The sequence below is a fragment of the Tupaia chinensis genome, unplaced genomic scaffold, assembly GCF_000334495.1.
Source record: "Tupaia chinensis unplaced genomic scaffold, TupChi_1.0 Scaffold000272_1, whole genome shotgun sequence".
In the NCBI taxonomy this organism is placed as follows: Eukaryota; Metazoa; Chordata; class Mammalia; order Scandentia; family Tupaiidae; genus Tupaia; species Tupaia belangeri.
In genome coordinates this window covers 5,834,052-5,853,238 of record NW_006159754.1, presented here as the reverse complement: position 1 = coordinate 5,853,238, position 19,187 = coordinate 5,834,052, and the positions used below count along the sequence as shown (strand labels likewise).

Sequence of the window (19,187 nt, the reverse complement as noted above, 5' to 3'; positions counted from 1 at the left end):
GGTGGGGTGGGGTGGTGGTGGTGGTGGTGGGGATTTCTCGCTTTCTATCTCTTTGTCTCTTTCTGTCTTTCTGGCAAGCTCACACGCCCTATAGCAAAAAACTCTCAAAAACAACAACAACAACAACAACAACAAAAACCCCAAAAACCAAAAACCAAAAAACCCAAAACTATGCAGGTTTTGGGTTTGCATTTCTAATAACAGAACATAATCAAATCTTTGACTGACTATTTATTGAGGTGATTTACTTGAAATTTGTACTTTATGGCATAAAATTATTAACTGTACTCTTGTCATTTATTCCCTTGGCAAATAATTACTTATATTACAGACATCTAAGAGATACTGGGATGACCCTAATGTGACCAGGAATGGCCTTTATTTCCTTTACCATATCTGACCACTCTTATCCACAAGTAGCTGGATTTCTGAGTCACGGAAGAAGATTTTTGACATCAATAGGTCTGCAGACAATATTCAGTTACTTATATTAAATGAATGACTTGACTATAAGATGAGCTGGCTTTATTCATGATAAAACTATCCAATCTCTCTTTCTTTCTCTCTTTCTTTCTTTCTTTTTTTTTTTTAAATTCACTAGAACACATGCGTATGGGGAGAGAGAAAGAGAGAGAAAATGAGAAGGCACCTGCCATGGGGGATGGTCCTGCTGCAATCTCCTCTCTCCTTTCAAGATTTTGGACATGTAAGCATATGAGCTTGCCACACTTTACAAGCTGCCAGGTCTGGGACTCAAACCGCATAGTTAGCCATGTTGGATTCAGCTGCCTTAATCATCATGCCACCAGCTGGCCTAGACTATGCAATTTTTACCACTAGTCTTTATGATTTTTTTTTTTCAAAGCGTAGTCAACTGATGGGCATATGTTCTACTATATATTCATAAAGAAATGAATACTTGAATAAATTCCTACATACAGGCTAAAGGTAAACAGGTGTTAATAGGAATTCTACAAAGTTCACCAACATCCATAACTGTGCTAATATTTAAAGTAAATAGAGGAAACATCAGTATTTCAAAGAGAATTGAACCTATGCATGCTAAATTATAGAATTAGAAGGAACAATATAGTCATATTTGTTGAAAACGTCTACATAAAACACAAGAAAGACCGTTCTTTCAAAAGTGTTAGAGGGTTTGCCCCATAGTGTGGTGGTTGAGCACTGTGCATTGGGAGTTGGATCCTACATGGCCAACTGCAGTTCAAATCCTAGCTCCAGCAGTTTGAAAAACATGCTGGGTGTACATGTTTAAAATCCCATTGGATAGAGAAATGGAGGATTGTGGTGTGATCATAATCCTGTAAGGGATGCTTTCTCTCCCTCTCTGTAGCAAATGCACACACCTTCTTGCAATGAAAGTTAAAAAAATAGACATATTAGAAAGTAAGCTATAAAAAATATTTCTTGCCTTATAGTGGTTTTAGTTCTATAAAGTACCTTTTTAAATTTTTGACAGAATGATAATACTGACCAATCTAAGCAACTGAAGCATTTTGTCTATTTTGAGTTGTTTTAAAAGATTGTAAGAACCTTGGGCTGGGGAACCAGCAGTTAGCGTAATGGCTATGTCGCTGAATTCCCATGTAGTCGACTGTGGGTCAAGTCCCAGACCTGGTGACTTAAACTCATGTTGGGTGCATGTGCGTGTGTGCCCAAGATCTCGAGAGGAGAATAGAGGAGAAGGATTGCGGTGTGGCCATCCCCCTTGAGGGTTGATTTCTTGCTTTCTGTCTCTCTGTCTTTTTGGTGAGTGCATGCGCCCTATAGCAAAAACCTCTCCAAAAAAAAAAAGAACCTTGGGCTGGCTTCATGGCCTGGTGGTTTAAATAGCTGGATCCCACATGACTGACCATGTGATTGGAGTTCCAGATGCAGAAGCTTGAGAAATAAGCTGGCCACATGTGCATGCATGTCCAAAATCCAGAGAGGAGAGTGAGATGAAAGAGATGAGATTGCAGTGTGACCATTTCCCATGAAAAGGGAACTTTATCCTCTCCCTTTCTCTCTTGACTCTCTGTCTCTCTCTGGTCAGCACACATGCCCTCTACTTAAAAAACACCCTTATATATTATACAGAAATATTTTGTATAAATAATTTTAGGAATACAATGAATTTATTCTTGAAGTGACTATGGGTGGTTAAACAAAAACTGAATTTCCAAAAAGAAGTCAGTATTTAAATTATGGATTCAATTTCTAGAATATTTGAGAGGAAATGTTTTTTTTTTCTTTTAAATATTAAAGGTTTTAAAAGTTTGTTTTAAATAACATAAGGTTTTAGTTAGGATAAATAAAACAATTATAGGGTAGGCCTAACAAATAAGATTTTATGGCTTCGGCTTTATATCAAATATGTTGTGCCTTTTGTTTTTAATTCTGTGGCTATTAAAGCATGAGGTTACAAATCTCTCTGTATTTCAGAAACATTTCTACATAAACCATCAAGCATAATTCTTTAATAGGAACTCAATGGCTGCGAGTTTTAAAAATTCTTTTAAAAATATGTTTTACTTTGTACAGCCAGGAAGCAGTCTGTTTCCAAAACCAAAGTAACCTCAACCTTTTGCCAAGGAAATCCCTTTACCTCCAGAGAAAATAATAACTTCCTTGACAAAAGGTTGGCATTCCATTTACTCTTTAAAAAAGCATAAGTCTTTAATAGGAACTCAATGGCTGCTAGTTTTAAAAATTCTTTTAAAAATATGTTTTACTTTGTACAGCCAGGAAGCAGTCTGTTTCCAAAACCAAAGTAACCTCAACCTTTTGCCAAGGAAATCCCTTTACCTCCAGAGAAAATAATAACTTCCTTGACAAAAGGTTGGCATTCCATTTACTCTTTAAAAAACACACAATACTTCTCTTGTTATGAATGAAAAATGGGCTAGCAGGGATCTTTAGTGTGAGAGCAAAATAAACAAAGATGCAAAGAACTTTACATCGTTATAATGAAACACTGCTTTCCGCTTTACATTGGGACTAGAAAATAGTTACTTACATACGACTTCACCAGTACCCGGTCACCGACATTCTAAATATGGAGAACATCGGAAGACAGGAACAAAAAGCCCTTCACTGTGAGCTGATACGGAAGCACTGCAAAGTTCATTACCCTTTGTCACAGGAATTCTTATTCTATTCATACCTCTTATCTAAAAACAATCTTAGAACTAATTTTCAAACACAGATGTGTAATAGGTGCATTAAATGAGTCCTCCAACAACGGAATCTTCATTTTACATACCAAGAAACTGAGGCACAGAGGCACTGAGTAACAGCTACTAAATGGGAGAGCCAGGGTTGAATTCAAATGTTTCTTACTTCAAAACATGCATTCATTTTTACTGTAGAAGGGAAATACTCTTTCTGAGTTACTAGAAGAGAAGGATGGGATGGTAATATCGTAATAGGAAAGACAAATGGGAAAGAAAGAAACATAGAGGGGTCTTCTCTTCCCCATGGGGAATACATTCTAAGATCTCAGCGGATGCCTAAAACCTCAGGTAGTAAAGAACCTACATATACTAGGTTTTCTTCCTATACATATGTACCTATCATGAAGTGTAGCTTGTAAATTAGTCATAGTAAAAGATAAACAACAAACAGGTCAATAAACAGGCCCCGTAGTCTAGCGGTTAAAGGAGCCAGATTCCATATGAACAACCGTGATTTAAATCTTAGCCTCAGTGGCTTGAAACACCTGCTGGGTGCATGTGCATTTGTGCCCCAAATTCTAACAGGATGGAGAAATGGAGGCAAAGGGATTGTGGCATGCACCTTGAGGGTTGCTTTCTCCCTCTGTCTCTTTGTCTCTGGCAAGCACATGTGCTCTCCAAAAATTAAAACAAAAAAGAAAGAACAATAATGACTAATTTAAAAAGAGAACAATTATAACAATATACTATGATAATGTGGTCTTTCTCACTCTTTCTCTCTCCCTAAATACTGCCTTATGGTACTATGCCATGGGCAACTGAACCACAGAAAGCAAAGCTGTGTGATAAGGGAGACTACTGGAAGAAAAAGCCTAATAGAAGCCAAATCGAGAAGTCAAACAGCATCACTGATGCGGAAATAAATACTACCACACTACAGATTTTGAGGATTTCACTAAATTAATAAACGGTAAAACCAGAATTAATGACTGATTTGTTCAGAAGACTGTGTTAAGACATGAGGTAGAAAGTGTATTTTAAACAGAGAAGTTTTAACCCAGTAGTTAAGATTCAATGTTAATATTAAAACAAGTTTGGATGAACCCATGGCAGGGTGGTTGGGGTGGCTAGATCCCACGTGGCTGACTGTGTGGTTTGAGTCATAGGCCAGTTGGTTAGATAAAAACAACAAGCACGTGTGTGGGCGTGCCCAATGTCAACCAGAGGGAGAAAAAGAGAGAAGGGATTGCAATGTGACCATTCCCCATGGCTGGCTTTCTTTTTCTCTCTGTCTCTCTCTAATGAGCACATGCACCCTCTGTCAAATTTTAAAAAGAGAGTGAGACACAGGGCTAGTTGTTGGCTAGTGTTTAAGGCAGCTGGAACTCACATGGCTGACTGTGAGGGCCCAGTAGCCAAAAAAACACACTGGCTGCATGTATGTACGTGCCCCAAATCTCTCTCTCTCTCTTTTTTTTTTTCTCTAGAGACTTTTGTTGTAGGGTGTGTGCACTTGCCAGAGAGACAGAAAGTGAGAAATAACCCCCCCAGGGGGAATGGCCATGCCACAGTCTCTTCTTCCCCATTCTTCTCTCGGGATCTTGGGCACACATGCATATGTGGCCGGCATGAGTTTAAGCCACAAGATCTAGGACTCAAACCACGATTGACTACATGGAAGTCCAGTGACATAGCCATTATACCAACTGCTGGTCCTATGGATTTCTAAGTGTTAAAGAATAACAGTTAGAAAAGGCCAAATTCCAAATGGGAAGTAAGGAGCCAATATTGGAGTACCTAGTCTGCTCTTCATACCCACATACCTGAAATTGCCTGGACTGTGCACATCTGTTTTAATGGAGTTGATGGCATACTCTGGCCTGTAGGTTCCACACCAAACCTAGGGATAATAGGAAAAGCAAAGCAGTGTGCTTAGGCTTAATCAAGGATTATCCATTTGGGCAGGTGCAGGGGTTTGAAAGCAAAATCAAATTGGAATGCTGTATTCCTTAACCAACTCTTCAAATACTGTTCAATGATAGGCAACCAGAAACATAACTATTTATAATTAATATGATCTGACAGTCTGTTCTAAACAATGAAAGTTAGTCAAGTCAAATGCTCTGCCACAATTGATTAAAACAAGAAAATTCATCATGCATTATCTAACTTACAATGAAATTCTAACTCAAAGTGATTTTCATATCTATCAATCAAGAAATACACAATACCTGGGCAAAGTTCAAGAAGAACAGTTGTTTGTGATTTAGGTCAAGTCCAGGAAGTAGTTTTTCTTCCCCATTCTTTTTGATATAATTCTGATAGGCCTATGCAGTGAACAAAATAAAAATACAATGTTTATGATTTCTAAATTTATATATGAATCAACGCAAAAGATCAGATAGCCAAGTTATTAAGTCTTTACATCAAAGTCCTCACAATGATACATTTAGATATTTCAACTTACAATTATTTTATGTATTCTTTCATAGAAAGGAAACTAGAATTTATTTATGAATGCTCAGAAAAGAACAGGATACTGATTAGCAGATGCCAAGAACCTGACACATGTCAGATGATTAATAAATGTCAGTTGTATGAATGGATGGCTTAAATAAGTCATGAAAAGTTTATCTAAATGTTGTTCTATAGATAGATAGATAACTTCAGCCAGTTAGATGAATGGATTGCCAAGAGCATCTGCAATTGCTATATTTAGCTTAGCTACTACTATTAGCAAAACAGACTAGACTTAGTGTGAGTGATTCTTGCCAAAGTTAAAAGATTCTCTTGAGATCTCTTAGAGGCCTAGTATCCTGTGACTCTAAGAATAAGGACAAGCAACTGTTTTGGTGCCATGAAAACAGGAGGAAATAGATTTTTTCAAAGATACATTAGAAGGAAAGAATTTAGGAAACCTGAATGTCAAAAAATGTTCCTAATTCTGAAGGATTTATAAACACTACTGAAAAAAAATGTAGCTTTCCTCTATTAAATATGTGAAGAAAGGGTTTGATAATAAACTTTTTGAACTGTATCATTTCCAAATTAATGCAAAGGAAGGTGGCAAATTAGATAAACAGATTTCTTCATACTCGCCATCACATCCATTTAATGAGTCTCTACAATGTAAAAATATGGAGGACATGGGAAAAGCTTGTGCCTGCTCCCTCTTAGGAGCTTACAACCTGTAACAGCAAGGGGGGCAAGGCATTTCATGTTAAGAATCCATGTATTCCAAAGTGTAATGAAATATCTACACGATGGTATTTCGTTTCACTGTTACAATTCTGAACTTGCTCTAGGTGAGGATCTCCATGGAAGTACCATCAACCCAAACTTTGCTTAGATTTTTATAGCAGTGATTTTTCAATCTGGATATATATTAGAATCATCATGGGACATTTAAGAGTGCTATTGCCTTCCCTTCCCAGTCAAGATGGAATGACAGGGAAAGACAGAACATGTAAGAGACACAAAAATGAAAAGTTATCTGTTGATGCTCATGTATATGGCAATGTCTCTGACTTGACTAATATGCAGTGTATTCATGCTGGGAGAACGATGTTGTACACTGTAAATACAGACAGTGATTAAATGTAAAAAAAAAAAATAAGAAAAGTGATAGGAACTGGATTTAGCTTCCCACTGAAACGATCCGGTCATGCACAAATATATGAAGCAACAGTTTGTGTAACACTGGATAGTAGGAAAAAAAAAAAAAAAAGAGTATAATTCCTGAGGGGTGATGACTGAAGTGAGTCCTATAGCTGCCCTGATTTTTGTCCAGAAGATTTTCATGCCACGAAGTAGCGAGGAAAACATGGTTGGAGCCTGAGGGACATTGTGAGTTGAGGAAAAGAAGCTGAGAGTTCAGGGACACCAAGGACAGGTTATCAAAAAGGAGGGAATCACAGAAAAAGAGAATGTCAGAGATCACAGATGATTACCTTCACTTATTTGGCTGAGTATTAATTCCGAGGTATATGTGAGCAAACTGTGCAATTTTAGTGAAAAAGATACCCAAACGTTTAGAAATCACAGTGCATGGTGCTCATATAGGACAAGAATGAAAAGCCTCAGGATTCCCACAGGAAGATCTTGCCTTAGCAGTGGAGAATAAGTGTCTTTAAGGACTGTCTCAGTCCCACCTAACAAATTTGTTTAAACAAGATCCCAAAAGGTCATACCCTTTCCAAGGGATTTCACACTATCCCAGATAAGGCTCAAGAATATTGACTGGGGTCAGGTAGTGATGCAGCAGGAAAATGCGAAGCCGTGCGAGGTTAACCCACGTGGGAAGGTTCTGGGTTCGCATCTGGAGACCTCCCTGAGGGTGCTGAATGCACATGCCCATGATCTGGGACTTGCTGAGGCTGGAACTAGATTGTGGCATCAAGATCCTATTTGGAGTGCTGTCTCTTTCTCTCTTGTCTTTCTCACTCAGTCTTAAAACTAAACTTTTTTTAAAACATGAAAAACAATATTTGAAGGAAAATAAAAATTATCCAGCACCTGGAGAGGTAAAAGAGTGTCTGGTATTCAGAAAAAAAGACACCAAATTACCAAGCACTCAAAGAAGCAGTAATCTGTTATTCCAAAATAATGGCTGGGACTCATTCTTTAAAGAGCTGACTTACTCTCTCGAGCCTCATGCTATGATCATCCTTGACCACTGCCAAATCAGACCCCTCCCACAAGGCACCACTATTCATCTCTCCCTTCACTTAGCCTCCCCCCTTCCCTGACCCAACAACTAACCTTAAATCCTCATCCACTCTACTGAATATTCCATTCATTCTTGTCTTAAAGAAACCTGGTTCTAGCCTATCCCTCATGGGGCCTACCTCAGGGTTCGGAGAAGCCCTCAAAATCATGTTGTTACCAAAACATCAATCTTCCACTCTTTTGTGAAAACACCTACTTTTTCTTGTGCACATGGAATCCACTGGGCTATCCTTTCATCCTTGCTCAGATCATCAACTAGGGACATCTTTTATGGAGAGTTCATTGCTATATATCCAGCACCTAGAGTTTGCCAAACCCATAGTCTGGCCCTTATTAAGTATTTGCCAAATGCAAGGAAGAATGGAAGGCTAAATGAGAGTTAAGGGATGCTCCATTGATAATTCTCTGGGTGCGATAGTTTGATTGACAACAAGGCCACAAGCTGGAACCACAGTTCCGTATTGAATCACTGTAGACAGACAGTGGTTTACTATTATGCCAGTGGTTTATGCTGATTAATGGTCCCAAACGCTGAGGGGCCTGTTCATCAGGCCATTGATGAGCAGGTCACCGAACCCTGAACTCATCCTTCTTGTGGGGCATATTCTCCAAAAAAGTATTTCAGAGATTATTTCACAGAAAAATGTTTCCATGAGCCTGCTCCATGGCCTGGTGTTTAAGGCAGCTGAATCCCACACAGCTGACACCACGGTTTGAGTTCCAGACCAGCAGCTTGAGAATCACCCGCTGTGGCATTTGTGTCCAGAATTCCAAAAAGAGGGAAAGACAGGGGTGCTTTCTCTTTTCCTTCTTGCACTGTTCCTCACTGGTGAGTGCACACATCCTGTCACACTCACACACACACACACACACACACACACACACACACGTATTGCCCCTTCTGTGGAACCTGCATTAGCTCCTTATTTCTGTTGCTACAACACTCCATGCTTCCCATTTTCCCTTTTGGAAATTTAAGAGACTGGTGTTCAGTTCTGTCACATCAACTGTACCAACTCTGGTGGTTGATGTAGTTATAATCCCTTTCTTCCCCATATATTGCTCATTTTCTATTCATTGTTTATTGTTTATCTGTCTCTTTTGCAAAAGACTTGAAGTGAATGACTAAATATGATAAACATACCAATCATTAAAATGGAAATAAAGTATTATTACTCACTCTGTATGCTTGACCAATACCTCCATTATCGGCAATGTTTTCCCCTAGTGTATTAATTCCATTGAGCTGTTTTAAAAAAAAAAAGATGCTTTATTAGGATTGTTAAGAAAAACATGAATAATTCACTTAAAGTTGAACATATTGATCCTTTTGTGGTTCATAAGTGTTATGACTGGGTTTTCACACCACTGTGTGAAATGTGCCCCTCTTGAACCTTGTTATGAAAGGTTTGGCAAATGATCAGTCTGAAGTGAGGAAGTAAAGACTGAACTTATCCAAAACATTTGGAGAGAATGCTAGTGACATACATGTTGTCCACCTGCCAAGTCCCAGGAAAAGTTTCCGTACTGGTACACCATGCATTGAGACTGGTCTTTAAAGTTCTTTGCAGACTGTTGAGTCCACCAGTCAACGAGGTCTCCATCCTTGTTGAAGTTTCTGCCTGTAATACATTTACTTAAGTAAAATGGGAACTCATGACAACAAGAATTATATTAAGATGTCTTCAATTCAAAGGGCAAGGACTGAAATACTATTATGTAAGAGCATTCAATTGGACAGATGATGGGAGACACTGCAATCCTTCCTCTTCCACCGAGGTGGGGAAGTCCAGACTGTCAAAGCTTTCTTTGTTAATGTGCTCTAGTGTTGACCTTGGTATTTCACCTACTTGGCTTCTGATATATCTCAGATAAAGCCACCAGATAAAACATCCAGAAATCACACCCTGTTCTGTTTGATGATTTCCACTTGAACCAAGTCTGTTTAATTTGATATTTTGACAATTTTAAAAGACCATTCATTTCAGACGACCATATTCTTCATGAGACTGCAGGACTCTTAGTTTCCCTCTACTTCAAGCAAAAAGAAAAAGGCCCCTTTAACTCCAGGAGCTTCTCTGCCCACATAGTTTGGCTCTTAATATTGGGTCATCTGGTAAGTCATAATGCATTTTTGCATAGAAAAATATAGAAAATGATGCCATGACTTTCTTGACAACCCAATAGAATCATTTAAAAATGTTTTTCCCTTATGTAGGGAATTTGGAAGGTAAGGGCAATGAAATCAAACTATTTGAACTTACAGCTTTACTGCACCAGTTCCTAACTTTTACTTTTCTGCAACTCTTTCATGTGTCCTTATTTTTTTTTCCATTTAAAAACAGAAATAGTATTAGTACCCACTTGTGAAGATAGCCGCATAGTTTTTGGGACCAGCAGTTAGTGTAATGGCTATGTCGCTGGACTCCCACGTAGTCGATTGCGGTTCGCGTCCTGGACCCGGTGGCTTAAAACTCATGCTGGGCACGTGTGCGTGCGTGCCCAAGATCCCAAGAGGAGGATGGAGGAGAAGGGATTGCAGCGTGGCCACCGCCCCCTAGGGGTGATTTCTTGCTTTCTGTCTCTCTGTCTCTCTCTGTATGTCTGGCGAACGCACGCACCCTATAGCAAAAACCTCTCCAAAAAAAAAAAAAAAAAAAAATAGCTGCATAGTTTGAGTTAATTGATATTTGGCAAGCCTTTAAAAAAAAATCGTACTCTTCCTGCCTCTTCTTCTTTCTCTGGCTCTCTAACGTTGGTTCTAAGGCTTATCTATTTTTACTCTTTTACTCTAATCCTACTACCATTTCACCTGTGAACTGTGACTTATGACTTACCTTCAACCATCACTTTTTTACATAGTTCATGGCTTCTATTCCTGTCAGCATTCACTGAAAAAATAAATTTGCCTTGGCATTTAGAGCAGCATATAAACATTTAAGTGCCTACTCCTTACAAAGGCCTGATCTGGGTAGCAGGTCCAAGATGGGAAAAAAATCCCTGACTACATGCAGCTGAAGGGTCTCGTGGGCTCGTGGATAAGCAATACTTTCTGATTCTACATCTGATTGTAAGGTATGGACATGGACCCTTGCCCTCTAAGACACTGATGAAGTCAATCATACCATCATGAAATAAGACCGAGAACTAGCCACTGCTGGTATTGACAACATCATGTATTTTCTATTGTGAATATCTGCTTTATTTTGTCAGAGTGGAAGGCACACATTGCTGACCTCATTATCAGAAATTTTTGATCTTCTTAAGCAGCAATTAAGCACTGGAAGCATGTGGAAAATGAGGCCATTAATATATAGATGACAGACTTTTATGATTTTTAACCGAATGTACAAAGCTCTCTCTCAGCCAAAGGCGAACGTCAACTGGACTTTACCATTGTCATCGAAGCCATGGGTGATTTCGTGTCCTATGACCATGCCGATGCCCCCAAAGTTCAATGAGTTGGACTGTCCGACACTGAAGAAGGGGGGCTGCAGAATGCCAGCTGGGAAGACTGCAGGGAGATAAGACGGTTAAAGGTTATTTATGGCAGTATTGCACGGAGGCAGGCTTCTTGCTGGCTTAGTTGCTTCCCGCTATGTCAGTTTCACTTAGGCATATACAGAAATCTTCTGTGAAAGAAACAAATGCAGGTCTTTAATTATTGATGACAACAAAGAGTTATCTTGGAGTAGTGCCATAATCTATAATTTATAGTCACAACTCACTTTACACTATTTATTCATTTTTAGGATTGTTTTATGTGATAAAGGTCTGGAGCAAGGAGAAAATATAATCTTCATCCAGAGGGTTCTTTTTCCCTTGAAAAAACTTGAAAGAAACAGTTACTCAATACACAAGTATTATGTTTAATGCTCTCTTTAAAAGTTTTATCCATATAGTGCTTTAACATCCATATAGTCCCTCAATTCAAGGTAATAGTCAACCACATAACCTTATTTTATTTTCATTGAGACATCTATAACTACCTTATATTATTTCTTTCTTTCTTTTTTGAGAGGTTTTTGCTATAGGGTGCATGTGCTCGCCAGAAAGACAGAGACAGAGAGACAGAAAGTGAGAACTCACCTCCCGGGGGATGGCTATGCCACAATCCTTTCTCCTCCATTCTCTTCTTGGGATCTTGGGCATGCACACACATGCACCCAGCATGAGTTTAAGCCACTGGGTCTGGGACTCGAACCGTGGTTGACTACATGGGAGTCTAGCAATGTAGCCACTACACCATCTGCTGTTCCCAATATATTCTGTTTTTTTCTTTCATTATGACTGGAGTCTTTTTTTCCCCTGTCTGTACCACTTCCTCCCCACACCTCTAGTATTAACTCTTTGTGAGCAGAGATCTGTGTGTCTCTAAATACATCTGTTTGTGTCTATTTTCTTTTTTTTTTTTTTTTAATTTTGCTAGAGGAAGCATGTGCTCATCAGAGAGACAGATAGAAAGAGAGAGAGAGAAGGGGAAAAGAGAGAAAACACCCCTTGTGGGGAATGATCACACCACAATTCTTTTTCCTCCATTTTCCCCTCCTTTCAGGATTTTGGGTACACATGCACATGTGCCCTGTATATTCCTCAAGCTGCCAGGTCTGGGACAAGAACCGTGCAGTCAGCCACATGGGATCAGCCACCTTACCCACCATACCAAGGGCTGAACCTGATTCAGTTGCCTTCTTAGTTCTTTATCTTCAGTACCTAAAACTGTAACCATGCCTGAAACATAATCAGTGCTCGGGAATGTGTTGATTAAATGAATGATGAATGATAAAAAAAAGAATGAATCATCCTGATTTATAAGAGATCCTAAAGTTTGATAAGTAAATTGTAGTTTTTATATGTTGCTCCAGATCACTGCATCAACTTGCTAACTTCCTCCATTTAAAGGACTCACAAACATTTTAAATTTATTGTGTCAAACCTCAGACTCATTTTCCCTCTAAGTCATCACTGGCTTGATAGTATTATTTCTCCTAATGGCACCTGTAGGGTCTCAGTCACCCACAGTGGGCATTTCCAGTTATTTTAGATGTCTCCCTTTAACAGTCTCTTACGATCTGCTTAGGCGAAGACCGGGTGATGTACCTTCCTTCCAGGGGCATCTCTTACTTATCTGTTGTCAGTCTTCCTGCAACCATCCTGGTTCATGCTCTCATGCCTCTATAAAAAGGGGTCAGCAGGTGGCATAGTGGGTAAGGTGCTGGACTCCCATATGGCCACCATGGTTCGAGTCCTGGATCTGGTGGCCTGAAATTCATGCTGGGTGTGCCCAAAATCTTGAGAAGAGAATGGAGAAGGGACTGCAGAGTTGCCATCCCCCCCCCGAGGGTTGAGTTCTCACTTTCTCTCTGTGTGTCTCTGGTGAGTGCATGCGCCCTATAGCAAAAATACACACTCTCTCTAAAAATAAAACCATTGTTTCAGGACCATGTTATTTAGAGGAGGCTCCTGGCTGGTTGACTTTAGAAAGAAATTAAAATTAATGATGATTTTTCTTTCCTTTTTTTTTTTTTTTTTTTTGGGAGTTTTCATGCTGGGTGTGCCCAAAATCTTGAGAAGAGAATGGAGAAGGGACTGCAGAGTGGCCATCCCCCCCCCGAGGGTTGAGTTCTCACTTTCTCTCTGTGTGTCTCTGGTGAGTGCATGCGCCCTATAGCAAAAATACACACTCTCTCTAAAAATAAAACCATTGTTTCAGGACCATGTTATTTAGAGGAGGCTCCTGGCTGGTTGACTTTAGAAAGAAATTAAAATTAATGATGATTTTTCTTTCCTTTTTTGATTTGAGGGGACTTGTTTTTGGAGAGGTTTTTGCTATAGGGTATGTGCGTCCACCAGAAAGACAGAGAGAGAGAGAGAGAGAGAGAAAGAAAGCAAAAAATCACCCCCAGGGGAGATGGCCATGCTGCAATCCCTTCTCCTTTGTTCTCCCCTTGGGATCTTGGGCACGCATGCACACGCACCCGGCTTGAGTTTAAGCCATCAGGTCTGGGACTCGAACTATGGTTGACTACATGGGAGTCCAGTGCCATAGCTATTACACCATCTGCTGATCCCTACTTGAGGTGACTTTTAAAAATCTGTGGAAAAATGAAATTAAAGTATAATTTGTTTTGGTGTAAAACTTTTGGAGTCATGCAGAAGATTTTTGTAAAGTGCATTTCCCACCAACCTTTTGAATACCGTTCACAGTTCAGTAATTTTATCTTTTGTATTTTAAAACTCTAGTGTTTGGCCAGTAACTAAAACATTATGTTCTATAATCTTTAGTATCAGCATCTACTACTTGCAAAATCCTGGGTCCTTAGCAAGCTATGTGTGTAGTCACTGCATATGTATATCTATCTATACATTGAGAAGGGCCCCGGCCTTAGACAGTTAAGATTTAACCAACACAGAATAACCACGTTGCCTCTTTGTCTTTGAGATAGACTGAATGAAGCATAACCTTGCATGGATTTCAGGGATAAATATTAGCTATTTACAGAGGAGACTATGAAAATACTCTGAGCAATCTGATTGTTCCCTAGACTTTTAAAATCATTTTTGGCTAGTTGCCATGACATTCAAATGACAAAATGGCCATTAAAAACAAAAACAAAACAAAACAAACTTCCATCCTTAGAGAATTTCGATGAAAGTTATACCTCACATGTAGCTGCCTCAGCTAAACAGTGCCAAGAAATTATTTTTAGCTTCAAGTCTAAAAATGATGTGCAGTACTTTATTAACTTAAAGCGAACACTATCTCCCACACTATGTACTTTGATTAAAATCCACCCATTATATAAAATGCTCTTATGAAACGTGCTATCAAGACTAAACATTAACTAGAAAGATCCTGCTGCTTTAATTATACCCTGATATGTCATTCTCCAGGCAAGTGATAAGACTTTTATGGCTCATATTAACTACTAGTCTTCAAATTCAACTTTGCCAAGTATCATCTCCCCTTTCACTTTGTCAGCTAAATCTCTGGAACGAGGATTTTCCCCTTTAGCCTTCCTGCTGTTACTAGCAGAGTTCACAACTGTTGTTTATAACCAACTGCTAAGTTGTGCCCTTTTTATGTTTATGATTATCAACAAGTTAGTTAATGAAGTTAAGTCACTGGTCTAGGAAACGAAAAACATTGTGTCTCTTCGTCCCCCTCTGAAGACTTTACACCTCCACTGCAGTTTTCCTGGTTAATTTTTTTTTTTAAGGCTGCAAATAATTCAATTTTAGAAAATTTCATATCAAGTTCAAGTTTACAGTCAGGTAATACTTTTTGGTGGAAAATCATTCCACATTCTTGTTTTATTCAACGAAGTTCCCACATTTGGAAACATTAACATTTTGATGTCCGAGTTTGAAAATAATAGTCTTAAAAATAAAGAAGACCATTAAGAAACTAGAATTATCTCACACGGGCTGCATATACTACATACTTTTAATACATTTCTGAAATTGAAAAAAAAATGACTTAAAAGAGTTATACCACAACTTTAAGGAAAAAAGAACAGAACAACAGTAAGACTATCTCACTTGCTCAAGATACTAAGTTTTAGTAAGATGTTTGACTAATGCCTGGAACTTACAGAGACACATTTGAGGAAACGTTCAAATGCAGCATTCCCATGGCACAGTCTGTGAGGCTGCTAGAGCTCCTTGTAGCAAATGTGCAAAAAGAAGGAGAGTCAATTTAACACTTTAGTATCCTAGAAAGGGACATTCTGCTCATGTAACGTGGTGGTGGGAGGTGGTACATAGAAACTGGGATAGCCTCTATGTGTGTGAGGTCTACAAAAAATGGTATGACTAAAAAGTAGAAATTACAGATACGAGTAACTCACCATATTATAAGATAAAGTTGTTTCTAGAACACAAAACCAATCCCATGAGCAACTGCATGCAATCCAGTGTAAAGTATTTGTATATCTTTGTAGGGGTCATTTATATGGCATATGCAATTCTATAACAACTCTAATTTTGTAGTGGACATCATACCAATCTAGTAAGACACCAGTGCAGAAGATATGTAAGTACATGTGTATTTATACACACAGAGACACACGTTTCCACCAAAGGAGAAAGATGAAGATCTGAATCTTCAATTATTTTTAGTGAAGACAATCCCCACTTTGAAGATGTAAATTAACTGTCAAAAAGAAAAAGTACACATTTCAAACATTTCCCCTCTTGCGTGACACGTTCTCCTTCTCTGAACTGTTATTAGCAGTCGAGATGTTAACGGGTTTTCTTATTTCATATTTTTATCAGCTTAGAACTTTTCAAAGGTCTTTATGTATTAAAAATGTTCGTTGTAATACATTCTTGATTATTCAAGGAATAAGGGCTTACCTAGTGAGGACATAGGCCACTTTCGCCTCCTTGTTTCTTTGGCTACATGCTTGTTTAGCTTGAGGACATTAAACTCCAAGTGAGAACATTCTCAGCTCTTCTCTGATCACAGAGTCTCTGACAAAGACTTAGTTTGAGCCCTTTCCAGTGATCTGGGATAATTCAGAGTTAAACAAGGTTCCACCTTGACATAAACTCCTGGGCCTGACCTAGAGGAGTGCTGGAGGGATGAAGGCACCAGAGTCCCACAGAGGATTCGCTCCTCTCCCAAGGACGGATCAGCATTGGGTCTGACAGGATCCAGGGTCTTCCCTGAGCTGTACTGAAATGATGCTCCCCCTTAGTTTGCCCTAATGAAGAACTAAGTGTCGAGATTGCCTGATGAGGTCTTGAGATTCCGTTGAAAGTTAATCATCTGGTTTGAGTATCAGTGTAAAATCTAGTCTCAGTGAAAATGAACTAGATTATACACTGATAGAACTCTTGGTTATTGAAAAGAGGTCTTCAAAGTGGAGCTCTTCCAGAGTTAAAGGCATTTCTAATAAAATATCAGAATAGTTTTAGGAATATATTACAGAGGATTGACTTCATGGATTCCAAGGAGTTGATCATTAAGCAGGTTCTGGTCTGAGTTTAGATAATCATTTCCCTCACCAGAAAACATATTATCCTAGACTTTGAGCTAACTGACTTTAACCTGAGTGTACATATCTTACTTATTACCTATATATTATATGAAGACAATATTTTCTGATTATATAATTCATGTTCAAGTCATTTACTAAAGTAAATTCTAGGTGGCTTAACGTGTTACTCTAAAAATAGCAACTGCAAGAATACTAGACTACTAAAAGAAAATGTAGTAGACAGAGAGAGACAGAAAGCAAGAAATCACCCCTCAGGGGGGATGGCCATACCACAATCCTTCTCCTTCAGTCTCTTCTCAGGTTCTGGGGCATGCATGCACACACACCCAGCGTGAGTTTGAAGCCACCGCACCCAGGACTTGAACCATGTGCAGTTGCCCATGTGGGCGTCTAGTGACAAAACCATGACATCATCTGCTGGTCCCTTAAGGTTGCTTTTTAATTAATAATAAATAGCCTGTGGAATTTTTCATAGTTTCTAATCTAAGTGGTAACAGAATTCAAGAAATTCAGCCTAGTAGAGACTCAGATGTAAAAAGAATAGTTTCGAATCATGCTGAGATGATCTTCTTTCTTGATTCTAGACTACATTTAGAAATAAGAGGCTTGGCTGAGTGCATATTCTAGATCACATTTAGAAATAAGGGGCTGGGGACCAGCAGTTAGTAATGGCTATGTAGCTGGACTACCATGTAGTTGACCGTGGTTCAAGTCCCGAACCCGGTGGCTTAAACTCATGCCAGGCGTGTGTGCGTGCGTGCCCAAGATCCCGAGAGGAGAATGGAGGAAAAGGGATTGCAGCATGGCCATCCCCCCTGGGGGGTGATTTCTCACTTTCTGTCTCTCTGTCTCTGTCTTTCTGGCAAGCGCATGCGCCCTATAGCAAAAACCTCTCCAAAGGAAAAAGAAAAAAAAAGAAATAAGGGGTTAGGCTGAATGCATCTGGTCACCAAGTGTTTCTGAAGAAGCCTGCTCCACTGCTGGTTTAAAGTACCTCTGGCAGTGCTGAATCAGTTGGGTACTCTTCTAGATGCTAAAAACTCTTTGAAATAAAATGACCCATTTGTAAGTTTAGAGAAATGAAGTTTTAAGATGCCTAGGCTTTCCCAGGAAGAGAAAAAATACATATCTTTGTTATATTAAAGCATCCAGTCATTCATTATATCATCCATTCATTATTAATTTTGTACATATTTCTGTGATATTACTATTAGTGAGCAGAATTATTTTTTTCTTTTTGACCAACAGTGGTTAGGTAAATACAATTTCATATATTAATAGTTCAACCTAATATAATTGGATTTGCAACTTTCTGAACTTCATGGAAGCTTTCGGGATAAAGATGACATGGAATCAGACCGTCTCCCAAACCCAGTACCCAAAATTGCCAGAATTGGATCTGTGAACATTTATCTCTTGGAATCTTAAACTATTCTAGCTGTTGATCAGCTTACTAAATCTTAAAGCCAATATAATTTTATAGAGATATATTTAAGGGACGTTGAAAAGGTCTTAGAAGTAAGATACACCATTTTAGTTACAAATGAAAATATTGTGAACGAAACAAAAACACTTAATGCAATTTGTCCTTAATGTACATGTTCCCATTTTTAGTGAAAAGAGATGCATGGATACTTTCAAGAAGCAGATGCCATAAACCCACAGCTCCATTTCAGCCAAGCGTTGGGGCAGGGCTCTGTAAATTAGTCATACAGTACCCTATGAGTTGAGAACAATGGAGAAATGTTCAAGAATGATTTAGAAATTCACCTTACCTATCTGATTTCTGCCTGAAGAGTAAAATGCATTGACTACCGCTGCTCCACTTATCCACCTATAGAAAACAGAGGGACTCGTTACAAATGGTGCTTCATTATCCAGCAGAATACATTCACCACAATAAAAGTATTATTTTTCGTAGAAAAATATTAAGCTTCTGTGTGAAATATGATCAACAAATGAAAATTGGTTCACTAGGTAAGAACTCATTTGAAAGTATTTCTTGAAAAATCAGCATATACCCAGGTCTGCCATCTGTGTTTTCTTTTTTTTTTAAAGGTTTTTTTATTTTTTTAATTTTTTTATTTTATTATTATTATTTTTTTGCTATAGGGCGTGTGCGCTCACCAGACAAAGAGAGACAGAAAGAAGCGAGAAATCACCCCCCACGGGGCATGGTCACGCTGCAATCCCTTCTCCTCCATTCTCTTCTCGGGATCTTGGGCACGCACCCACACGCGCCCGGTGTGAGTTTTAAGCCACCGGGTCCGGGACGCAA

At 38.9% G+C, this 19,187-nt stretch overlaps 1 protein-coding gene and 1 pseudogene across 1 annotated transcript in view; one reads left to right on the top strand and one right to left on the bottom strand.

Annotated features, from left to right (window-relative positions):
* Positions 1-19,187, bottom strand: part of MME (membrane metalloendopeptidase) — a 118,667-nt gene that overhangs the window by 9,432 nt on the left and 90,048 nt on the right. The window contains exons 19-23 of the mRNA XM_014588278.1: positions 11,299-11,418; positions 9,393-9,526; positions 9,085-9,150; positions 5,408-5,503; positions 5,000-5,076 (exon numbers count right to left, since the gene is read on the bottom strand). Coding sequence (XP_014443764.1) covers positions 5,000-5,076; positions 5,408-5,503; positions 9,085-9,150; positions 9,393-9,526; positions 11,299-11,418 — 493 coding nt within the window. The remainder of the gene's footprint in view (positions 1-4,999; positions 5,077-5,407; positions 5,504-9,084; positions 9,151-9,392; positions 9,527-11,298; positions 11,419-19,187) is intronic.
* Positions 9,229-9,335, top strand: LOC114008013 (uncharacterized; annotated as a pseudogene).